This window comes from Oxyura jamaicensis, chromosome 4 (genome assembly GCF_011077185.1).
Source record: "Oxyura jamaicensis isolate SHBP4307 breed ruddy duck chromosome 4, BPBGC_Ojam_1.0, whole genome shotgun sequence".
Taxonomy (NCBI): Eukaryota; Metazoa; Chordata; class Aves; order Anseriformes; family Anatidae; genus Oxyura; species Oxyura jamaicensis.
Window position 1 is genome coordinate 23,404,415 of NC_048896.1, and position 22,922 is coordinate 23,427,336.

Here is a 22,922-nt window from a genome sequence, read left to right on the forward strand (position 1 = left end):
GAAGCCCTTTGCCAGCCGCAGCAATGAACTCGCCCTTCTCAGCCCGACCCGTGGTGCTGCGCTCTGGGGGGCGGGCCGGGGGCGGTGCTGAGCCGAGCTGAGCCGAGCCGAGCCATGGCGGCGGCCGCCTACGAGCTGCTGGTGCTGGGAGGTGGCTCGGGCGGGCTGGCCGGGGCTCGCCGGGCCGCAGAGCTGGGTGCCCGCGTCGCCCTGGTGGAGCCGCACCGCTTGGGGGGCACCTGCGTGAGTTGGGGTCTGGGGGACCCCTGTGGGGCTGGGGGGAGCTGTCCCACCTGAGCCATCCCCCGCCCGGGCTGACTTGGGTGGCGGGGAGGAAGAGGTGCCGCTGTCGGAGCGAGCCGGGGAGACGCCAGCCTCACGTTTCCCCCTCCCCAAATGTGGGAACGCGGCAGCAAACAGCGAGCTCTCGGCAGATCCAGCCGGAGCCGCTACCTTACAGGCGAGCGAGCACCACGCACCTTCCGTATTCCCCATCAAGGAAGTGAAGGGCTATGAATAAACCACGAGACCTCAAGGCTCCACGCCTGGCTGCGGCCAGGAATGCGCTGCCCTGCCTGGCAGGGCACAGAGGAGTGCTGTGTTCGCTGCTGGCCCCGGGCAGGTGCTCTCCAGAGCATCACCTCGCAGAAATTAGGTGCTGCACTAAGACTCACTCTTCTTCCCTCGCAGGTCAACGTTGGATGTGTGCCAAAAAAGGTGAGCGGGTGCTTTTGCAGTTGTTTGTAACGTGTTGTCTGTCCCGTGTTTGTTTTGGGTCTGGTGCAGCCCCCGGTGCCTGGGGTTTCTCCCTGAGAGAAATGCCAGGAATTGCTGGGGTGCAGCCGGCGGGGAGGAGGGCGTGGGGAGGAAGCAGGGCTTGGAAAGCGTTGAGCAACCGGGACACCCAGACCCGTGTCCCGTGGGCTGGCCTGGGCAGAGTCAAGGCATCAGGAAGCACAGCACATGTGCAGCTGGGCTAAAAACCTGGTGGTACAAAGCCAGCGCAGCCAGGCTTTATCACCTCGCGTGCAAAGGGCTGCTTAGGAGGCAGCGGGAGCCGCGTCGCCTTCGCGCGGAGGCCGGGTGCTTGCTGCGACAGGCCTTGGGGGCCCCACGGCGTTTGTGGTTTTCCTGAAACCTCGCCAGCCTGCCTGGCGCAACGGGCACGTCCCGAGGCACAGGGGCGCTGAGCGGGCCTTGGCTCTGTGCGAGCAGGTGATGTGGAACGCCGCCGTGCACGCCGAGTTCATCCACGACCACCCTGATTACGGCTTCGAGACGTCCGGCGTTAGGTTTAACTGGAGGTGAGGTGGCGGTGGCTTCACCTGCACGGTGGCGGTTACGTGGGGGGGGGGATAAGGGGCTGGAGCTCAGGGAAGGGCTCCCCAAAAGATGGGAGTGGGCTGCCAGCCTCAGCAGGGAAGGCAGGCAGCAGCACAAGTGTCAGCAGGAAGGCGCCTGCCTGCTGCCTAACTCGAGGCCGGTTTATTCTGTGGCTCGTTTGCCACGTACTGAGGGGACAGTGTATTTCAGCTGAGCTCAGTGGATTTGTTAATTGGCAGCCGTGATAAACTTCCACTTTGTTCCAGAACCATTAAAGAGAAGCGTGATGCTTACGTGAGACGCCTGAACGAGATCTATGAAAATAACTTAAACAAGGTGGGGGCAGTTTTATTCCCTGCTGGCCTGGAAGCAGTCCCTTCTGTGTATCTTCTGTATGTATCTGCTGCTAATGCAACAACTGGGCTCCCTGCTGTTCCTCCCGCAGGCTCACATTGACATCATCCACGGCTACGGCAAGTTCACTGCTGATCCGGAGCCCACCATTGAAGTCAACGGTAAAAAGTACACAGCTCCTCACATCCTCATCGCCACGGGCGGGTTCCCGTCGGTCCCCCCGGACAGCGAGGTTCCAGGTGAGTCCCCGCACGGCACGAGTGGTGCTGCGAAAGCAAATGATGCGGCTGTGGGGCTGTGGAGAGCCCCTCTGTGGTAAAACTACTGCGCTGCTTTGCAGGAGCCAGCCTGGGCATAACCAGCGATGGGTTCTTCGAGCTGGAGGAGCTGCCCAGGTAAGGTGGGGTGTCCCCCTGCCTGCCCAGGGATGGAGCGGGGAGGTGGACCCGGTGCTCGGTGGCTTATCCAGAGCTCCTGCCGGTGGTCACCCAGGGCTTCTTGGCTGTGCTCTGAGATGTTGCGCAGGCTGCTGTTTCGCAAGGCTTCTGCTGCTGTGGCACCCAAAATGAGCTGCTCAAGACCTCTGTCCTTAGCTTGGGTGCAGGAGAAGCTGCCAGGCTTTTGGTGCACATGCTTGTCAGGCTCCAAGCACACACGTATGGCATCGTTGCTTCTCCGCAGGCGCAGCGTGATCGTTGGCGCAGGGTACATCGCGGTGGAAATTGCGGGGATCCTTTCCACGCTGGGATCCAAGTCCTCCTTGCTGATCCGTCGGGACAAGGTACTGCTTCTGGCTGGCCCCGCTGTGCCTCCCGTCGTTGCTGCATCCCGGCCAGCCGCAGATCTGCGGTGGGGCAGGCAGGGAGGCTCGGGGCAGGAGGCAGAGTGGAGGCGTGCTGCCAAGCCCATCCCGGCAGCCAGTGCGTGCAAAGAGTTTCTGCAGCAGAGCGTGCCAGGGCACCTGCTTCCCTGAGCCCCGTGTTGAGTCACAGCCTGAATAAAGAAAGATAATTACGATATTAAAAAAAAAAAAAAAAAAAAAAGTAAACAAATGAGAGCTTTGTTATCAAGCGGAAGCATCACTTACCTGTGGCTGCAGGCAGAAGGGGGATGCGGGTGGATGGGGCTGTGGGGCAGTGCCCCAGCAAGCGGTCCATCATCTCAGATGGCTGCGTGGTCCCTGCCCAGGTCCTAAGGACGTTTGACTCGCTGATCAGCACAAACTGCACGCAGGAGCTGGAGAACACCGGGGTCGATGTCTGGAAGCACTCACGGGTATGGACCCTTGCTGGGGACATGCGGGCCAGCAGGGCGGCACCCTAAGCGAGGGTGTCTGCTCACCAAACCTGCCAGCACCTTCTCACCATGGCCCTTGGTTGCTCCCACAGGTCCAGGCTGTCACCAAGTCCCCCAGTGGCTTGCTGGAGGTGACAGTGACGTCCTCAGCACCTGGCCACAAGCCAACAATGGAGGTGATCCGGGATGTGGACTGCCTTCTGTGGGCCGTCGGGCGGGACCCAAACTCAAAGGACCTGTGCCTAGACCGTGTGGTGAGATGGGAACATGTGTTCTTCCCCTTGGGCATCCCCATCCTTGGGCTGCATGGGCAGAACTTCTCAGAGCCATGTGGAACCATGAAAAGTGTTGCACGTCTCTGCTGGACTTGGTTCCTCCGTCAGCAGACCTTCAGGTTGCTGTGAGGACCACAGGGTCCCAAGTGCCAACACAGATGGTGTTCCCCTGGCAGGGCGTGGAAGTGGATGCTCGGGGCCATGTGGTAGTGGACAAGTTCCAGAACACCTCCAGGAAGGGGGTCTATGCTGTTGGAGACGTCTGCGGCAGAGCCCTCCTCACCCCAGGTGCGTGCTGGTGCCCCCCATTCCCTTGTTCTCCAGCCAGGCCGGGTCTCAGGCTCCCTGTGCCTCTCCACAGTGGCCATTGCGGCTGGGAGGAAGCTGGCGCTCCGGCTCTTCGGGGGCCAGCGGGATGCCCATCTGGACTACAGCAACATCCCCACTGTTGTCTTCAGCCACCCACCCATCGGGACTGTGGGCCTCACTGAAGGTAAGGGTGGAATGAGCAGCTGGGAGGCCTGAAGGCATTAAGTCACTTCCAGTGCTTGTGTGGAGAAACAGGCTGGGGAAACTGATGTACAGTGCCTTTTGTTGGTAGATGAAGCCATCTCTGCACATGGGAAGGACAATGTGAAGATCTACACCACGTCCTTCACCCCCTTGTACCACGCAGTCACCCAGAGGAAGGTGAAGTGTGTGATGAAGCTGGTGTGTGCCGGCAAGGAGGAGAAGGTGTGTGAGGGGGATGGGGGTGTCCTTGCCCAGGGGGATGTGATGCCCCTGGTGAGGACCTCTGCTGGGAACACCAGTGGCTGTCCGCATGGTGGGCCACCAGTGGTGGTGGCATGTGTGCCTTGCCATGAGCCTGACCTCTTGCTTCTTCCTGGAAGGTGGTGGGGCTGCACATGCAAGGCCTGGGCTGCGATGAAATGCTGCAGGGCTTTGCTGTGGCCATCAAAATGGGAGCCACCAAGGCCGACTTTGACAACACGGTCGCCATTCACCCTACTTCAGCAGAGGAGCTGGTGACGATGCGCTGAAACATGGGACTGACTGGTGGCAGCTGAAGCAAAGGAGCCAGCTGCCACCTCTTGGCACTACCTCCTCTGTGCAAGCCAATCACATGAGCAAATGTCATCTCCTTCTCTCAGAGAAATTTTCCTGGGTAGTAGGGATTTTTTTTATATCTTAAAAATTGCCTAAATATCAGCTAGGTGCTCAGAGAGCAATGCAGTGTGGCATGATTTGAAGTGGAAAATAAATGTAGTGATGCTGGAAAGCCTTTGCCTTGCACCTAATAGTTACGATCCCATGACGTGCTGAGCTGCATGTGGCAGGTAGGCTCTGGGGCATTGTCCCAGCCCCAGGGGAGAAGGGCAGGGAGCCAGAACCATGTCTGTCCACTGGGCACAGAAAGGGGATGAGGAAGGACCCAAGCCCATAATAGGGGAACATCACATGTGTTGTTGAAAAGGGTAAAAAGGAGGACTCTGGAAACCACAAAGCAGTCAGCCTCACCTCTCTGCCCAATGACACGATGGAGCAGATCCTCCTGGAAGCCACGTAGAAATGTATGGAGGGCAGAGTGGAGATTAGAATCATAGAATCATCTAGGTTGGAAAAGACCTCCAAAATCATCAAGTCCAACCATCAGCCTGACCTACTGCGTCCCATCGCTAAGCCAGGTCCCTGAGTGCCATGTCCACATCTGGCTGCATCCAAAGAGTAACCGTCCATGGCTCGGTGTCATGGTGGAGACCAAGTGCTGTCCCCTGGGCTCTGCCCTGGGACCGGTGCTGTTTATTATCTTTATTAACAACACGGGCAGTGGGACCGAGCAAACCCTCTGCAAGCTGGTGGATGATGCCAGGCTGAGCAGCACTGGTGGCACGGCAGAGGGAAGGGCTGCCGGCAGAGGGACCGGGACAGCCCCGTGAGCTCCACCGAAGCCGAGCACACAGGGCTCAGCTCCCCCGCGGGTAGCGGGCCCCGCGCGGCGCCGCCATTACACGTCCACACAGCGCGGGGCGGGGCCCCGCGGCCGCCATCTTCCCTCCTCCCTCAGGGTCCCCGCGGGCCGGAGCCGCCGGGCGGTGCCGGCGTGCAGCAGGCAGCCTCCGTTCTGGACGAAATAGCACTTGTCACACTCGGCTTTGTTCAGTGTTTGTACAGCGTGCGGAATGGTTACCAGCTTAGCTGTGCGATATTTATACGATATTTGGGTAATTGGAGTTGGAGACGTGGGAGACCTGGAGGGCTGGAGGGAGCCGTGAGCTGCAGGCAGAGGGAGCCGGAGATGCCCAGGGCTAACGAACCGAGCAATGCCAGCTGAATAGTCTGTAAATTAAAACACACAACTGCAGCATGCAATATGCAAGTTATGGCAGTGATTGATTTATGACCTTGTATAAAGCCCAGATCGTAGCAACAATTATGCGCTGTAATGAGTTTGAGACATCCAGAACTAATAAATAAATAAATACAAACTAAATTAGTCAATATTTTTACAATGCACAACTACGACATTCAATAATAATACTCAAGCCATGACAATGATTGATTGGTGACCTTGTCTGAAGTTCAGATTGTTTTAACAAGCACAAGCCGTAATTACCCAGGACTTTAAGCGCCGGAGATGTCCGCAAGCTGTGCATGAGCTGGAGAGGTGGCAAGCTGGAGATGTCCAGGACTAATTAGTCATTAAATACAAACTAAATTAGCCAATATCTATACAATGCACAACAGTGACATTCTATATTAATATTCAAATTACAACAGCATTTGATTTACAACTTTGTGAAAAGTCCGGGCTGTCTTAACATGCATGAGCCTTAATCACCTGGGGTCAGAAATGAGCTGGAAGCATCCAGGAGACACTGGGGGGCTGGAGGCATCCATGGATCACAGACACCAGGGCCAAGGGATCCAGAAACACAAACTACAAACTACTCCAATTCACACTGCAGGACTACAACATGCAGTATTAAAGTTATGGCAGTGATTGATGTACAACCTTGTCTAAACCCCAGTCTGTTGCAACAAGCGTGAGCTGTCACGAGCTGGAGGTGTGAATGAGTTGACGCCACAATGAGCAGGAGGTGTCTCTGGAGGCATCCAGGGCTGGGGATATCCATGAGGTATGAGATGTCCAGGCCCATTTAATCAGTACATACAAACTAATTAGTATCTATGCAATGTACAGCTACGACATTCAATATTAACATTCAAGTTCTGTTGGTGATGGTTTAACAACCTTGGGCTGGAGCCAAAACATAGCCAGAGGTGCAGATGAACTGGAGATGCAATGAGCTGGAGATGTCCAGGAAACTTCCAGGTGACTTGCGGAAAACAGACCCCACAATCAGTAAGACTGTAAAGTAGGTATGTTTATTCAGTTCTGGGCAGCACAGGTGTAGTCCCACCAAAATCGTGCGCACCTGATGTGGCAATTTGCCATGGTTATATGCAAAGAGTTACATATGCATGAGGTTTCACAATGCGCCTATACATATTCATAACCTGTCCCTGCTTCATATTAAAATTAGCTCCAAGGAGTCATTTCCATAAGCTCCTCCCATCTGCGCTTGGGCAGTGTCTCCTGGTGGTGGTCCTAGGGGGTCGTGGGGATGAAGGTTGGTGACTCTTCCTCGTCACCGCTAGTTGACCTCTTGTCTTAGCAAGACTCAGTTGCTCCTCGGCTCTTGTCCATCCGCAGGACCAGTTTCTGCCAGTTCCTTAAGATAGGCTCACACTCTTATTAGGAGACTGACCTTGGTAAGGGGCCCAAGGCTTCTTGCTTTAGTTAATTTGTCCAATGCACCATGGTTAGCAAAGACACTAAGTAGCATCCTAGCTTAATGCCGTCAGTGCTCTATCTCTGCTTGATAAGATTCTCCTAACTCCCTCTCTCAGTCCCCCCTTTTCTAAAAAGTTAGTAAATTCTTTTATTGTATTCTCCTACCCCCTCTCTCACAGGTCTGGAGACATCCACAAGCTGGAGCAGTAAATGAGCTGGAGAAGTCCAGGGCTAACTGATCAGTAATTGCAAACTAGTTAGACAGTATCCATACAGCGTACAACGGTGACTTTCAATGTTCATGTTACAACAGCAATTGATTTATGACCTTGCCTAAAGCCTGGGCTGTTTCAGCAACCACGGGCTGCATTTACCTGGAGCTGGAGGTGTCAGGGCAGGAGCTGCGCTCCCCGACGTGCAGAGCTGGGCTGTCCCCAGCCACGAGTGGAGCCACGAGGCACAGGGCAGGTGGTGCCCACAGGGACTGTGGCACCCAGACCAGACCCAGCACAGTCACCGGGAGCCAAGGGCCCCACTGCCACACACAGCTGCCCCTGGCACCCACCGCGTGTCTCCTCCCCACCAGCCTCCCCCAGGACCCTGCTCCTCCCCGGGGCTGAGCACTTCCATGTGCCAGCAAGCACAGCCCTGTGGCACTGCTGGCACTGGCAAATCCCTGGCGAGGAACCATCAGCAAAGAGGCTGCAGGAGCTGCCTGTGTCCAGCTGGTGCCAGCGATGGGACTCGGAGGATGGCAGGAGCCAGGGTGCAAACCCTGAAGTGGCTGCATGTGCAGGGCCCCTGTGCCTACAGGACCGTGTTTACTTAAAAGGAGGAGTTTGAGCTGAAACTCCCAGAAAATGGGGTTGCGGGGGGAGGGAGAAGGGGTGTCACTGGTAATTAACAGCGTCACAGGTAGCTGGGATGGGGTGGGGGTCACTGGTAGGGAGCGCGTCCCCTTTGCAACACGCAGACAGGCGCAGGTGTTCGGTCACCCTTTTATTAGCACCGTGACAAGCGTGACCCCCTCGCCCCTCCGGCTGGCGCTGAGACCCGCCTGCAGGTTCCTGCAGCCGCTGCAGGGAGAGGAGAGCAGGGGAGCTGTCAGAGCCCCCCCAAAAAGGAGGTGGGGAGGTCCCCATTGACCCCCCACAGCCCCCCACACCTTCACGCGACGTCCGTCTCCAGCACGTCCTCGCTTTTGGAGGGCAGGTTCTTGCTCAGCGTCTCCATCTCCTCTTCCTTCCTCTTCCTGCGCTGCTTCCGACAGTGGCTTTTTTTTTTTTTTTTTTTTTTTTTGGGGGGGGGGGGAAAAATTAAAAAAATACTCAGGATGAGGCATCGCCATGGAGGCTGCCACGCTGTTGCCCCCCCCTCCTCTCATCCCACCCCACGGAAGCTGTGGGTGGGGCTGCTGATGGCTCCCAGCCCCGTGGCCATCCCCCAGCGCCCTCAAACACCCCTCCCACAGCTCCCGTCCCCGCGCCCGTCCCCACGTACTGCGCGCAGAGGCAGGTGCAGACGACGAAGACGATGAGGATGACGATGCCGGCGATGAGGGAGATGACCACGATCTGGCCCCGGTCGCCCCGCAGGTAGAAGATGTCCACCCGCTCGCAGCGCGCCCCCATGTAGCCCTGTTCGCACCTGCCCCGCGGCACAGGGGACAAGGATAGGAGTCCAAGCACCACCTCACATTGTCCCCCTGTGCCACCGGGCTCTCTCCACCAGGACTTACACACAAGCTGGCGCTGCCTCGGCCACGAGGAAGCGGCACCTGCCCTTGACGCAGTAGTGCCGGTACTCCTCGGGGCACCGGGAGAAGTGGCCCCGCCGCCGCAGCTGCGTCACGTTACCTGCGGGGACGAGCACAGGGTGGCCCCGGGGGTGGCAGCGCCCCGAGATGCTCCCCAAACCGTGGCGAGCCCGAGCCAGGCAGGCTGCCAGCACGTGTCCTTGGCCGCTGCCGGCTCGGGGACACGGCGCTGATAAGCGGTGCGCCAGACAAAACACCCCAATCATCCGCGCCGCTGGCCGCCCCCCTGTTACCTGCACAGCCCTCGCAGGGCAGCCCCTCGGTCACGTTGGCGTCGGCACCCACGCAGCTGAAAAGAGCCAGGCCTGGAGAGGAGGAGGCATGGCTCAGGGGAGCGGCACAGGGAGGGGACCCCCTTCCCTCTGCAGCATCGTCAGCTTTTCCCTGGGTGGGAAGGGAAGGGAAGGAAAGGGAAGGGAAGGGAAGGGAAGGGAAGGGAAGGGAAGGGAAGGGAAACTGCTCCCTGTCTGTAGGTGCCTGGCCAGGTGGCATCCTGGCGCCACAAGCCACCAGCCACCCTCCTGCCACCACCCCAGCCCCTTCGTGCTGTCGGCACGGGCTTGGGGGACACAGGGGCAGCCGGTGGAGGCCCAGATGGGGATGGATGCAGCAGCCAAGCAGCCCCTTTGGCAGAGCCTCGGTGTCTAAAAAAACGCGCTGGCAGCGGGAGCAGGGAGGCAGCCATGCCGCAAACCAGCACCTGGAGGCTTCAAGTGCCACCACGCCAAACCCCCGCTGTGACATTGCTGCCGCAGCAGGACGTGGGACATCTGTCAGGGAGCCCAGCTGAGGCAAACGCCCCGGGTTTGGCACTTTGCGGGCTCCAGCCAGGAAAGGGGCGGCCGCCCTGGGACATTCGCAGGCAGCGTCGCGGTAACCGGATCGCCGGCATACCAGCACTGACTCAGCACGGCTCCGCAGCGTGGGGCCGAGCTGGGGACGGGTCCTGCTGGTGGGGCCGGGTGTCTCCCGTGGGGTGGCACAGCACGGTGCCTCACAGCACAGCGGGCACATCCCCATCCCGTGGGGAAGGGCCGGGTGGGCGCTACATCCTGCTAGGCCAGCACGGCCTCCTCACGAGGAGCAAGCCTGGGAGGGCCACCAGTGAGCAGGGTGGCAGCGTGGGCAGCCTCCCGTGTCCCCCGGCTGGTGGTGGGGCCTTTTCCAGCACCCGCGTCCCTCCTGGCTATATATAGGCACCGCAGCCGCAGCAGCACGCTTGGAGCGACCGGGCGCCAAGGGAGCGGGGCTCAGCCTGCGCTGCCTCCAGCAGAAGGGACGAGGCCAGGGCGGGCCCCCCGGCACCAGCTGTGGGCTGACTTCACCCCGAGCGTGCGGCTCAGCGCGGGAAGCTCCCCAGCAGGGCAGTTCCCCCGGCCTTATTACAAACAGCTGCTGCAGCCGCCCTCCGCAAGGCCCCGGTGGCCTCCCTCCGGCAGCCTCCCCTCAGCGGGGTGGTGGCACCAGGGATGCTGCAGCTGCTGGTGGCACCGCGGGGTCCCCAAAAGCTGGGTCTCAGCCTGTCCATTGGCAGCTCCCAGCGCTGGATCTGATGCTCTCTATCTGCCCCGTGCCGGGCACCGCAGCCCCAAAACAGGTCTGGCACCATTCCCCGGGTGGGTGCGGGTTGGGCAGAGCGTGACACCAGCCCCACCAAAGGGCTGAGCCCAGGCCATTCCTGTCCCGGAGGTGGGAAGGAGCACCCCGAGGTGGGACCTTCCCCTTCTGTGCACTTGTAGTGCTCAAAAAGCCAGACCCCGCAGCATGAAGATGCCCGTTCCCACTCCAATGCGTGCACCTGTTGGAGAGGTGCTTGCTGCGCCCACATCCTCCATCCCAGGTGCTGTCTGGGACAGCGAAACACATCCACACATCTGCCCACACGTCTGCCCACACGTCCATACATCCACTATCACCAAGGCCACCCGTGGGCAGGGTCCCAGTGCAGGTGACAAAAGCTCCCCACTCAGTCCTGAGGGATTCAGAACCCTTGCCCACGGCCAGGCACAACCGGGGGCCACCAGGTCAGGACAGGGGGACACCGCGGGGCACCGGGGATGGGACCAGAAGCGGCACGGGGGCAGGAGTGCGGGACACCGGGCTGGGCACGGCGAGTGCCGGGACGGGACGGGACGGGACGGGACGGGACGGGAGCACCCCGGGCGGGCTCAGGGTGCGGGGACCCCTCTCCAGGACCGTGCGAGCCCCGTAACGGGACAGAGCCCCCCCTCGCCGCCCCGGTGCCGCCGCTTACCGGAGGCGAGGGCCAGGCAGAGCAGCAGGGGACCGGGGCCGCCGCCCGGCACCGGGGCCGCCGCCGCTTCCATGGGCGCCGCAGCCTCCGCCTGCCCGCTGCCCGGTGCCCGGCGGCCGCGGCGGGGCGGGACGGGACGGGGCGGGACGGGGGCGGCCGCTGCCAGCACCGCCACCCATTCCCTCTGCCCTCCTCCTCCTCCTCTTCCCCCCCGCGGGTGGAAACCCACGGGTGGGGTCCCACTGGCGGGGGTTTCCCCACCGGTCCCCAGCTGGGGGCTGCGGGGAGGCGGGGAGGGGACGGGACCCTTCGCACCCTCCCGAACGTCCCCGCCGCGGGGGTCCCGGCAGCTCCGTGTCGCGGCGGTGGGACGGTGGGTGCCGGGAGGGGGGTGGCACCCCACGGTGGCCCCCCCGGTTCACCCTGCACCCTCTGGGTGAGTTCGGGCGGAGGAAAGAGGGGTTGGAAAGGGAGCGGTGACCTCAAGCCGCAGGATGGCAGCGATGGATGCACGCCCTGGCAGCCGCCCCATTTGGCCGCCGGCCGGGGCTGAGCGAGCTCCTGCAGCAGCCCCGTAGAGCAAAACCCCACGCATGGAGCCCTGGTGGCCGTGGGTTGTCCCCTGGCCACACTGGGATGGGTAAGGCTGAAGTCACCCCCAGTGCTGCAGCTCCCCACGTGCCCTGCTCACCCCAGATCCTTCGGTGTCAGGGGCAGCTCACAGCCCCCCCTCCGTTTGGAGAATCCCATCTACCTCCAGGGAAAAGGTCTGGACACCCGTGCCCAGCCCGTGTCTGCTCCGCGTCGTGACCCTTGCGGTGTCCCAGACACCGCTCCCGGGTGTCGGAGCAGACCCCACACCGCTCTTGGTGTGACCCCCAGCTCTGCTCACCCGTCCCCTTTTTGTGCACCGCTGCCTCTAGCACTCCCCAAGCCCAGCTGCCCTTCCTGCTCAGCAAACTCGCTCTTGTTTTGTCCTTTGCCCCCTTGCTGCCCTCTTTCCCTTCGTTATTATTATATATATATATATTTTGGTTTCACCTCTCTGACTGTGAAAACCAGCCCTTTCCTCGCCACCTGCCTGGCTCAAATCTGCGTCGCTGCCCACGGACTGCAGCAGCAGGAAGGGCTTTCCACCGGGCCGACAGGCTCAGGAGCTCTGCGGGAGGAAGGGGACCGAGTGACATCCGAGGGGGTGTCCCCGAGAGGGGGTCCCCGGCCTCCGAGCACCCCGAGCTGCGCCCGGCCGGGGGATGTGCGGGCACCCCGCCTGGGAGGGGGGCGACGGAGCCGCTTCCCGGCCCGGTCCCCGCTCCCGTCCCGGTTCCCGGCCCCGTCCCGGAGCCAGCAGGTGCCGCTGCGCTCCCGGGGCTGCTGCGGGAGGGGAGCGGGGCGGGGAGCGGGGCTGGCGATGCCTCCCCATCCCGCCTCCTCCTTCCCTCCTCCCTCCCTCCCTCCGCGGCTGCCCGCGCCGCCGGGACCATGGGCTGCTGCTGCCGCCTCCTCCTCGCCCTCCTCCTCCTCCTCCCGGCAGGTGAGCGGCCGGGGACACGCGTGGGAAGGGCACGCAGGGGGCACCCCCCCTGCCGTGGGGCTGGGGGGATGTTAGGGGCGAGGGGCCCCGTGGGAAATAACCTCCCCCCCAGAATAAAACCACCACCCGTGGGTCCTCGGGGTGGGGGGGATGTGCCCAGCATGGATCCACGCGTGTCCGTGGGCAATCACCCACTGCACGAGGGGACCCCACCGTGCAAGGTTTTGGGCTCATCGCCCCGGGTTCAGCCTCGGAAACGTTCAGCCTGCCCGGCTTTTACTTTATTTTTACTGCTGGAAAGTGAGGGGGGGAGGGAGGGGAAACAAGCATGGGAGCACTCTCAGCCATTCGTGCATGCCGTGCATCCCCGGCAAAGGGAGACCTGCGAGGGGACCGGAGGGCTCAGAGCACATCAGCAGCTCCTGGGACATCTCCCCCAGCCCAGCATCCCTCCCGTGCCCACTGGGAGCTGTTTTTCCCCGTGCCCAGGATAGTTCCAGCACCATTCCCACCAGCAGCCAGCTCTGCAGCACCGGCAGAGCCCCCATGGAAGGACCCAGGAATATTTCCTAGGATTTTGGCCCTGCAGCTTTTGGGATGCTTCCATCCATGGCCTGGATCTTTTGGGTGTTATCTATAATTTTTCTCCACTGGAGCAGTATTTACAAGAAAAAGTCTTTTGGCATCAATGTATTATTTAAATGTGCCTCAAGTACATTCTTCAGGGCTTCATGACAGAGAGGATGCAGCTTGGCAGGAATAACTCCGTGCTTTTCTTGGCCCTGTAATGAAATAATAGCATCCCTTGCACGGTGTTTGAAATGAAGGAGGAAGTTTGTCATACCTCTGACTTCTTGCTCAGGAGGCAAATTAGAGTGCTCGTAGCCCTGCCGGCCCAGCTGACGCAGAGGGCAAGGTCTGCGAACGAGGTGAGCCTCAGCACCCAGGTGATGCCACCCATCCCAAAGGGACTCACGAGGGGATGGGGACCTGCAGACCAGGGTCCAGCAGCATCCCCAGAGGCTTTCACCCCGTGCTCAGGCCCCTCGGGCAGCTTGGGCACCAGGCTGGCCACGGGTTGCTCTGTCTCTTGGGAGAAAAACCTTTCCTGAACTTCTCTGCTGTATGCTGTGCAGCACGCAGGCAAGCGTGGCCATGATTTAGAGGGCAGCCTTGTCGTGTTTAGCTGGAAATAACCTCAGCAATGACAGAGATGTCCCCAGCCAGCACCCACCTGGGTGGAGGGGTGCTTGGGGAAGCCTCTCCCAAGGGGACGGGGCTCAGGAGAGCGGGTCCCCAGGTATCCCCAGGATTTGCACCTGGGACCCCTGCCCGCAGGGGAGAAATAACCTCTTATTTCAGCTTGGCTGGGGGGCCCGTTTCTCACCTGAGCTGTGTGCTGGGGCACGTGGCTGTGCTATCGTGCTGTAAGTCGTTTGTCTCCAGGGTTTTGGTTTGGGGTTTTGTATAGGTTGCTCCTATAGACTTGTTTATGGCCACGTGCCCTGCACTTGTGTCCCTTTGTGTGGGATGGTGGATGGCGCTGGATCACTGCTGGCAATTGTTCACCCTGGGTAGATCCTGCGGGCAGAAGATGAGGCTGCCCTTTGGTTTTGCTTCCACAAACCCAGACCCATGACATAAAAATGGGTCTTACCTCTGTGCTTCTTCTAGAGGCAGCTGCTGGGCTGGGGTAGGAAGCAGCAGCCAGCTTTGCTGAGTGGCCATGGGTTCTCTGGGCTGACCTGGCCAGTGTTCACTGCTGCATTTCCTGGATTCAGAAAGGGTATTGTAGTCAGGACAAGGTGCACCATTCCCTACGCTGCTCTCACTTGTCTCCTTCAGGAGACGCACAGCAAACGTGATGGCTGGGGACCGCTGCCAGGTGGGCCTGGGTTAACCCAGGGTGAGAGCACTGCTGCATTCCCCACGTAGATGAGGTGTAGCTTCTTGTCATGGCACAGCTGCCACATCCAGCTTTGTTTTCTTGGGCTGGAGCTCCTCTCTTTTGAGCTGCCTCTCAGCCGGTGTAACAGCCAAAGAGCTTGCCACGCTTGCCTCTGGAGTGGCTCTGAGCAATGTGCTGCTAATGAAGCTCCCAGCCCAGGTCAGGTATGTGTTTCCAAAGCAGGGCATGGAAGTGAGACATCACCTTCGTGTGACGTGCAGGAACCAGGACACCAGCATGCCCGCAGGAGAGGGAGTTGCTCCGTGCACTAGGCAGTGTTCCCGGGGTTTCCCAGATGACTGGGATTGATGTTCTCGAAGGGGAGGATATCTGCGTTACAGGGATTTGGATTTTTCTCTCCTCTTTCCATCTTCAACCCATGCAAAGCCCCCATGGGGCTGTAACCTAGGCAGAAGGGATGGCACCAGGTGATGTGCCTCATCCCGGCAGCCCCGCATCCAGCCCTGCGCCCAGCTGGGTCCAGCAGGGCAGGACGGCCCTAAAGGAATCAGATGGGCACATTCCTTGGCGCTGAACTATGCTTGGTATCCTTTGATAACTGATGTCCTTCAGTTGCTTTGACAACCCTGCCTGCCTCCTAGCTCCTGAAGTCATGTGGTCCTAAAGGAAGATTTCTGGTGTTTTTCTATCTTTTGTTCCAGTGCACTCTTCTGGCTACTGCTCCCAGCCGCAGCCCAGGTGCTGGGAGGATAAGGGAACCACTGCCTCAGCAGTTCTTCACCTTTTCAGATGTGCTCATAGAGGACCCGGCTTGCTGGTGACCTCCCAGCCCTGTGGGTACAGGCTGTCCTGAGCAGGATGTGGTGGCATGTGGGGCCCTCAGCCAGGGATGCTCTGCGGGGTCCTCGCAGGACCCAAGGCTCAGGAGCAGCCTGTGTTGCTGGTGGGATCCCTTTTCTATGCCGGAGGAGACGACAGCCTGATGTGTTGTGACCTGAGGTGGCAGTGGCCAGGCTGGAGCTCGGGGTCCCATGGTGATGGCGGTGCAGGGCTGGGAGATTTAGGGTTTCCAGAGGCAGCGTTACCCACCTGGGAAGCCGAACTTGGCTGGGACCGGTCCTGCCCGGGCAGGAGGTGGATGGCCAGGGCCGAGTGCAGTGGCTGGGGCAGCAGGGTGACTTCTTTCAGCTGCCTGCACTCGCCTGTGACTTGTGACCCGCTTGGGACAGACGCCTGGCTGAGGACTGCATCCAGCCCTGCCCGTGAGGCCAGCTGCCTTTCAGCCCTGTAGATATTATCGGAAACTTTCTGACTCATCCTGGCCAGCAGCGCTGCCAGCTCTGCAGGATCCCCGTCAGCTCGCCTCCAGCCCCCGGCGATTCCGTGGGACACCTCACGCGGGACGGCCTTCTTGAAATGAATGGAGTAACCCACTGCTGCTGGGCTAACACCACTTTATTAACGCTGCTCGGCACGACCAAGTGCATCTGCAGCTTGGGGTTTGGGTGAGGCTTCAAGCAGGCAGCATGGGATCCCAGGGAGGTTTCTCTGAGGGGCAGCGAGGTCTCGCAGAGGCCCGGCAGCCCTCTGGGGTCCTGCCACACCTGGTGCAGGAACAACACAGCCTGCTAAAGGCTGCGGTGACAGCCTGTAACCTGCTGGGCCAGTCACACCTGGCTGACGTGCCCCGGGATGTCCGTGGGCAGCCTTACTTCAAAGCCACCGAGGTGCAGGGCCAAGCCTGACCTCGAGAGCCCCAGGGCTGGAGGACGCATGGTGCAGGCCATCAGCACGTCCACCACCCAGCAGCTGCCTCCTGCCCCAGTGTGGCCACCTCTAGGTGCCGGGCTCCCAAAATGTTGGGTGCAAGCTCTGCACTTGAGAAATGGAGGATAGCAGTGTACCTGTACCAAAAAAAAAAAAAAAAAAAAAAAAGGCTATAAAGGGAAAATCAACTACTCTAACCTCAACGTGCCTCCAAGCGCTCCCACCTCCCCTTCAGCACTGGGATTTGGAGCCAGCCTTCCTGGGTGCCACCAGCAAGGGGCTTTGGGGGAACTGGCTTCCAGGGCAGCAACAAATATTAGTGTTGTCTTGAGATTGTTTTCCTCCTTTCTCACATAGCCCCATGACACGGTGCTCAGGGGTGTACGTAAGGGAGTGCATGGGAATAGAAATTCCTCCCGACGTCACTTGCTGTTGGCATGCCCTTCCCGCAGCCTGGCTGTGCCCGGGGAGCTGCTGGGGACGGCCTGGAGCTGAGCTTCTCTCTGGAGAGAGCAGGAGGGAGAAAAAATAGCAGTCACTGGTGGGGACAGGGGAAAGAATGACTCATCTTCATGCTAAGAAATGGAGATGAATGAATGCACAAGGAAATGGGAGAGAAGAAAGCTGCCCTGTGTTATCATCCCCAGCTGTGTGGTGCCTGCTGGAGGGGCAGTGGGGATGGGGCCACCAGCCTGGGCTAGGGGGTGCTGAGCCCTGCAGGGGGTGGGTTGGGATGCACGGGGTGGGGAGTCCCAGGGTGCTGGGACCCTGTCCTGGTTTCCTAACTGAAACCAGGACAGACCCTCTACCCCATGGCCCAGGAACGAGAGCAGGAAGAATTCCTCTTTTCCCTCCCTGTCTTCTCCTAAAGGGAGATTTCAGCTGGCTTCGGGTTCCTGGGAGTTGTGACAAGCACACATGATGCCGGCAGCCCCAAGGATGTCTCCCTGACTAACCCTCATTTTTCTCCCTCCCAGGACTTGGTGATGACCCCACAGCTTCACCCCTTGCCCCCGCCAGCCCCCCCCCAGAAGTGGTGTGGACAGCAGCGGGGCCGGGCTCAGGGGGCACAGCTGTCTCTGCAGCAGCTCCCCACCAGCCTGCACCACCAACTGCCACAGGACCCGCCAGAGATGAGGTGTCCTCCAGGCCAGCTGAGGTGGAAGACCCCAATGGGGGCACTGTGGCCATGTTGTCCTCTGCTTCCATCCCCATGAGCACCGTCGCTGCAGCAGACAACCCCCCTGTAGCCTTCAGCTCGGTACCACCAGCCTTGGAGACAGCCCCAGGTCCTCGGACAGCACATAATGCCAGCGTGGAGGGAGGGATGACAGATTTGGAAACACCTCCCAGCCCCACAGGCACACCTGCACCCTTCTCTTCCTCCCCACGCAGCAGCACCCCATACTCTTCCCCTGGGACAGTGTTGTCCCCACCGACCGTCCCCAGCAGCACCACCCAGTCACCGATGCCGATGAAGGATGTCCCTTCCCCAGGGACGGTGGCCGTGGCATCGAGCCTGGCCATGGAGCCAACGTCCCCCTCAGTGACTGTGGCCAGCCCCACCGAGGACACAGCCGATGGCAAAAGCACCCCCTTCACCGGAGTCACCATGGAAGAGGTCCCACGTGCCCTGAGTGCAGGTGAGCAGCTCCCCTCATTGTGCACGTATGCAGGCACATACACAATTTTTTTTTTCCTGCCCTTGCCATTTGTGGCTTCCTTTTCTAGTTGTTTTTCCACCCAGAAGTGACACAAGAGCCTGGCTGTCAACCCTGAGAGCAAGGCTGAGCTTTCTTGATGTGCTCCCTGGAGGAGCCCGTGTCATCTGCTCCACCTGTGGAGGGAAGGGGTTGTAGATACCCAGACTTAGGTGCTCGGTTGTGAACAAAAGCCTTAGCCCCATGGTTGTCCTTAAAAGCTCACGGAGGGGAGGAAAGAAGTTTCCTGACGATGGGCTAGGAGTAAGTGAGAGGAGAAATGTTCCCTCTGGAGCCACCATGAAGCTGGTGCTACCTGTTTTAAAGCTCCTGGTCAAGGAAGAAATGGGGCCTCTGTGTTGGCAGCCATGGAGAAACTACTCACCACCTGGCTGCAGTAGCCTCCCACCGTGATTACTTTGTGACCTATGGGCCCTGGAGAGAAACCCAGTTGTGTTTTAGCCCAAATCCACCTGCACTGTGTTACACGAAGGGGGAGATCCCAAAAGTATATGGGTGCCTGGCACTGCTGCATGGCCCAGCAGCCTTCAGAAGGGGTTTTGGGAAGCACCACGGGGGTGTCCGTGCTGGAGATGGTCGGCAAGGTGGAGCTGCTGTGGACAATGGGGCTGAAGGCTGAGTGCTGCTCTCTCTGGTGCTGCCCGCAGGGAGCATCGTGGCCATAACGGTGACGGTCATCGTGATGGTGGTGGTGGTCTTCGGGGCAGCGGCGTACCTCAAGATCAGGTAAGGCCAGCAGCCCGCAGCGGGGGCAAGAATGAAGGCCATGCCTCAGGGCAAGGCCTCGAGTCACAGCCTTGTGTATCATGCCCCTACCAAAAGGCAGAGCTTTCTTCAACACCTCACAACACCCTCGCTTAAATGCCGGTCCTGCTGCTCGGCATAGAGCCATACACACCGGTTATCCCCAGGGCAAGCCTTTGCCTCGGGGCTTTCCGTGACGCCTGCAGTAAACAGCAGCATGGCCAGGCACTGAGCATCTCTCATGAGGCTTTGCTGACAACCAGGATGAGCAAATGTCTCGTGTTAACTCCTGGGCATGCCCTGGCATGGCTCAGTGCGGGCAGGATACTGTGTGGGCTTCTTTCCCCCCCAGGAGTGCCGTGGGGAGGTGGGGTCACTGCCCACTGCAGGTCCCGGTGCTTTTCCGCAGGCAGGTGATTGGGGTGGGATGTGCTGGTGGCAAAGTGCCCCCCAACTGAAATACCCCAAAAGCTGAGCTGTGAGGGCTCAAGTGCATTTCTTTCATTTTACCCCACAGTAAAAGAGCTAATAAACCACCGAAACAGCCAGGGTCTTACAAATACAGCTCCCGGATCTGTGTTCCTGCCAGCTCCTTGCAGCCCATCCTGCAAGTGCCACAAGCTCAGCGCTCTCCTCCCCCCACAAGCCGTGGCAAAGCATGGGGGATTTTTCCTGCCCGAATGAGGGATAAATTTGGTCTTCAAGGTGCTGGAGGGCAGCCAGTGTGCCCGCTGCTCTGCAGGCATCCCTGGCCGCATTCGCCTTCTGCAGGCTGACCTGGTGTTTGCTTCCCCACAGGCACTCCTCCTACGGCCGGTTGCTGGATGACCACGACTACGGCTCCTGGGGGAACTACAACAACCCCCTCTACGACGACTCCTAGCAGGAGAAGATCCTTATTTATCAGCGCTTCTGCAGCACGGCACCTGCTGCTTCCCCCCCCCCCCCCATCGTGCGTGCTGGGTCACAGCCAGAGCAAGCGCCTGGACACTGAGCCACAGCCACCGTGAGCAGGACCACGGCAGGTCCAGCAGAGGACAGGCGGCCGGAGGGCGGGTGCACTGCACCCACAATAAACCTGAGTGTTGGCCCTTGGCGTGGGAAGCTCTCTGATAATATGGGATGGATGCCGCCGCACCTTGGCTTCAGCAGCGGAGTGGGTCCTTGGGAGGGGTTGGCAGCTTTGCTTTTAGCTTGAGAAACCCGAATTCCCTGAGGGAGGCGAGGGGGGAAGGATGGAGGCTTAGACTGCATCGTGGTGCCCTTGGAAGGAACATGGGGGAAGCTAAGAGGGTCCCACTGCTTTGTGCATCCCTCCCTCCCTCCAATATCCCCTCCCTGCATTGCCCCTCTGCCTTCCCTCACCTGTGGTAGTTTGCCATGGGTCACAGGAAATTACAACTGCTCCTTTCCCTCTTTTTTTTTTTTTTTTTTTTTTTTTTTTAATTATTATTATTATGCACAGAAGCTTATTTCCTTTTTAACCCCGCTTTTTAATTTTTATGTTTATTTTCCCAAATACCATGTGGGAACCCCCAGGAAAGGTGTGCTTCCCACCTGCACTTCTGGGATGAGAAGCAACTCACTGTTGCACCCGTAGCGGTTTGCTTCACAACGTTACTTTTAATCCTTGAAATACCTCTCCTCTAAAATATACTGAAGCTGCTTTAATCCCCAGTTTATGCATATACCTGCTTGGACAAAAGAAAAGAGGGGGGTTATGGCTGGTCTCATCTTTACATGCTGTAATGCAGATGCATGCTTCTACCAGAGCAGGTGTGCTGACAAAGTCTCTTTTTCACTTTTGTGGGCTCAGCATCTTGAAGCTGCCCATTCAGGGGACAGCTATGATGGGCAGGACTTCTGCTCTGTTGTGGAGCAAGCCCCATGTGCCTCCTGAAACCAGGAGCTCCAGGCTTGATGTGTGAGCATCTGGGTGATGCTGGGTGAGCACTGGAGCAGGGGGTTATTTTGGGAAGGGGCTGGTCACTGCCCCCACAAGAGGGTCTCCCCAGCACCTTTGCAGCCCCAAACCAGTGGGCCCCTGGAGAAAACTTCATCGTTTTTTGGGAGCTGTCACTGGGTGGCTGAGGTTCACCTCGATGTGGAGATCCCACTGCTGGGCTTGGTGGCACTAAGGCTGAGCTGCGGGTACCAAGTGGTTGTTTAATCTCTTTTAGTTCAAACCAGGTAGAAACTGTGAATAAAGCAGAGAATGCTGCTAAAGCACTGCACAGCCCTAAGGTTTGCCCTTATCTGAAATACCGTGTGCACCTGGGTCTCCTCTGCCCTGCGCTGAAGGGCACTGCAGATTTGGAGCAGGTGTGACAGCAGGCAAGAAAAGCAATCAAAGTGCTGGGAGTGACCAAGGGGAGAAGAGGAATTGTGATAATTAAAAGTACAACCTGTGCAGGGAGGGCACTGCTCTTATATTGCTTTTTCCAGCATTATATTTGCTTATATTTGCTTTTGGCCAAGAAGAGATGACGTTTCAGTGGGTCCCAGGACATCCTCTCTTCTGGGCTTATGTTTATGGGCTTAAATACATCCTAGCAGGCATACCCCAGGAGGGGCACTCCTTTCCCATATTGAGTGATATGGGGCAGAACCTGAGGCCACCTGTGGAAAATCAAAATACCTCCTGGGATGCTGAAGCTCCCCAGTATTTAATATGAGGGTCCCCTTCTTTTTCCCCAGCAGCCCTGAGGATGAAGGGATGCTTGCAAAGCAGCCAGTGTGTGATAAAACCTGCTCACGTTGCATCAGGATGTGAAAAACCAATGCACGGATGAAAACAGATGTCTTGAGGGAGCTTTCTCAGCCACTGAGTTAACATTTCCTGCAGAGACATTGTGGAACAGAAGTTTTAAGGTTTCGCTTCAGGTCATGACCAAAAGCACGAGGGCAGCCTGTGGCATCCCTGATTGGCCCCGGCAAGCTGCTTGGGGAGGAGGGGAGAGGATGCCAAGGACATTTCCTTGTGTCCAGTTGTCACCTGAGAAAATACTGTCACCCTCCTCCCCTGCAGCCTCCTTTCAGGTTGTGGAGCATGGTGAGGTCTCCCCTCAGCCTCCTCTTCTCTGGACTAAACAGCCCAGGTTTCCTCAGCTGCTCCTCACAAGCCTTGTTTTCTCCTCCCTGCACCAGCTCCACCTCTCTGGACATGTTTGAGCAGCTCAGTGTCCTTGTGGTGAGGGGCCCAGAGCTGAACACAGCACCCACCATAGCCGAATACACAGGGATGATCACCTCCCTGCTCCTGCTGGCCACGCTACTGCTGATACAAGCCAGGATGATGTTGGCCTTCTTGGCCACCTGGGCACACCCTGGCTCATGTTCAGCTGGCTGTCGACCAGCAACCCCAGGTTCTTCTCTGCTGGACAGCTTTCCAGCCACCTGTACTGCTGCCTGAGGTTGTGTGACCCAAGCGCAGGACCTGGTGCTTACGTTTGTTGAGTGCCACGCGATTAGACACGGCCCATCGATCTAGTCTGTTCAGATCTCTCCGCAGAGGGATCCTGCCCTCGGGAAGATCAGCACTCCCACCCAGCCTGCAATTATCCACAGCCTTACCGAGGGTGCACTCAATCCTCTCATCTGGGTTGCTGATAAGGAGTTAAACAAAACCGGCCCCGGTACTGAGCCCTCGGGGCTGCCAGCTGGGCCTCACTCCATTCACAGTGCCCCTTTGGGCCCAGCCACCCAGCCAGTTCTTCACCCAGTGAGCCAGGCCATGAGCAGCCATTTCCTCCAGGAGACAGCTGTGCGAAATGGCCACAAATGCTTTACTGAAATGCAGGTAGGCAACATCCACAGGCTCTCCCTCACCTACCAAGCGGGTCATCTTGTCATAGAAAGAGATCAGGTTGGTCAGGCTGGACCTGCCCTTCACAAACCCATGCTTGCTGCGTCTGATCAATCGGCTGTCCCATATATGTGGTGTGATGGTGCTCAAGATGATGTGCTCCACAACCTTCCCCAGCACCAAGGTCAGACTGACAGGTTTCCCCTGTCCTCCTTCCTGCCCTTGTAGACGGGTGTCACTTTTGCCAACCTCCAGTCAGCTGGGACCTCCCCAGTTAGCCCAGACTGCTGGTAAATTATTGAAAGTGGCTTGGTAAGCACTTCCA

General features: G+C 58.9%; 3 protein-coding genes and 1 long non-coding RNA gene across 5 annotated transcripts; 3 read left to right on the forward strand and 1 right to left on the reverse strand.

Annotated features, from left to right (window-relative positions):
* Nucleotides 1–65: 65 nt before the first annotated feature.
* GSR (glutathione-disulfide reductase) lies at nt 66–4,530 on the forward strand. Its single transcript, XM_035324680.1, has 13 exons — nt 66–243; nt 691–717; nt 1,216–1,304; nt 1,590–1,659; nt 1,769–1,916; nt 2,018–2,072; nt 2,359–2,458; nt 2,866–2,952; nt 3,066–3,227; nt 3,425–3,536; nt 3,610–3,741; nt 3,850–3,983; nt 4,142–4,530. Exons 1-13 carry the CDS (start codon nt 115–117, stop codon nt 4,289–4,291), a joined length of 1,395 nt encoding a protein of 464 aa, XP_035180571.1. The 5' UTR covers nt 66–114; the 3' UTR covers nt 4,292–4,530.
* A 1,770-nt stretch (nt 4,531–6,300) lies between these two features.
* LOC118166081 lies at nt 6,301–7,359 on the forward strand. Its single transcript, XR_004750338.1, has 3 exons — nt 6,301–6,316; nt 6,517–6,585; nt 7,227–7,359. It is a non-coding gene; the product is annotated as an uncharacterized LOC118166081 (long non-coding RNA).
* Nucleotides 7,360–8,037: 678 nt separating this feature from the next.
* On the reverse strand, nt 8,038–11,252 carry BTC (betacellulin). Of its 2 annotated transcripts, none has more exons than XM_035324685.1 (5): nt 11,118–11,252; nt 9,097–9,168; nt 8,786–8,903; nt 8,548–8,694; nt 8,038–8,320 (listed from the first exon to the last, which is right to left on the reverse strand). In XM_035324685.1, the coding sequence occupies exons 1-5, from the start codon at nt 11,188–11,190 to the stop codon at nt 8,215–8,217; spliced, it is 516 nt and encodes a 171-aa protein (XP_035180576.1). In that variant the 5' UTR covers nt 11,191–11,252; the 3' UTR covers nt 8,038–8,214. The 2 variants fall into 2 exon arrangements, with proteins under 2 accessions (XP_035180576.1, XP_035180574.1); XM_035324683.1 differs by lacking the exon at nt 11,118–11,252 and adding an exon at nt 10,662–10,713.
* A 1,314-nt stretch (nt 11,253–12,566) lies between these two features.
* PARM1 (prostate androgen-regulated mucin-like protein 1) lies at nt 12,567–20,497 on the forward strand. The gene is made up of 4 exons (XM_035324682.1): nt 12,567–12,651; nt 17,305–17,970; nt 18,696–18,774; nt 19,591–20,497. Exons 1-4 carry the CDS (start codon nt 12,600–12,602, stop codon nt 19,673–19,675), a joined length of 882 nt encoding a protein of 293 aa, XP_035180573.1. The 5' UTR covers nt 12,567–12,599; the 3' UTR covers nt 19,676–20,497.
* The last annotated feature ends 2,425 nt before the right edge of the window (nt 20,498–22,922 follow it).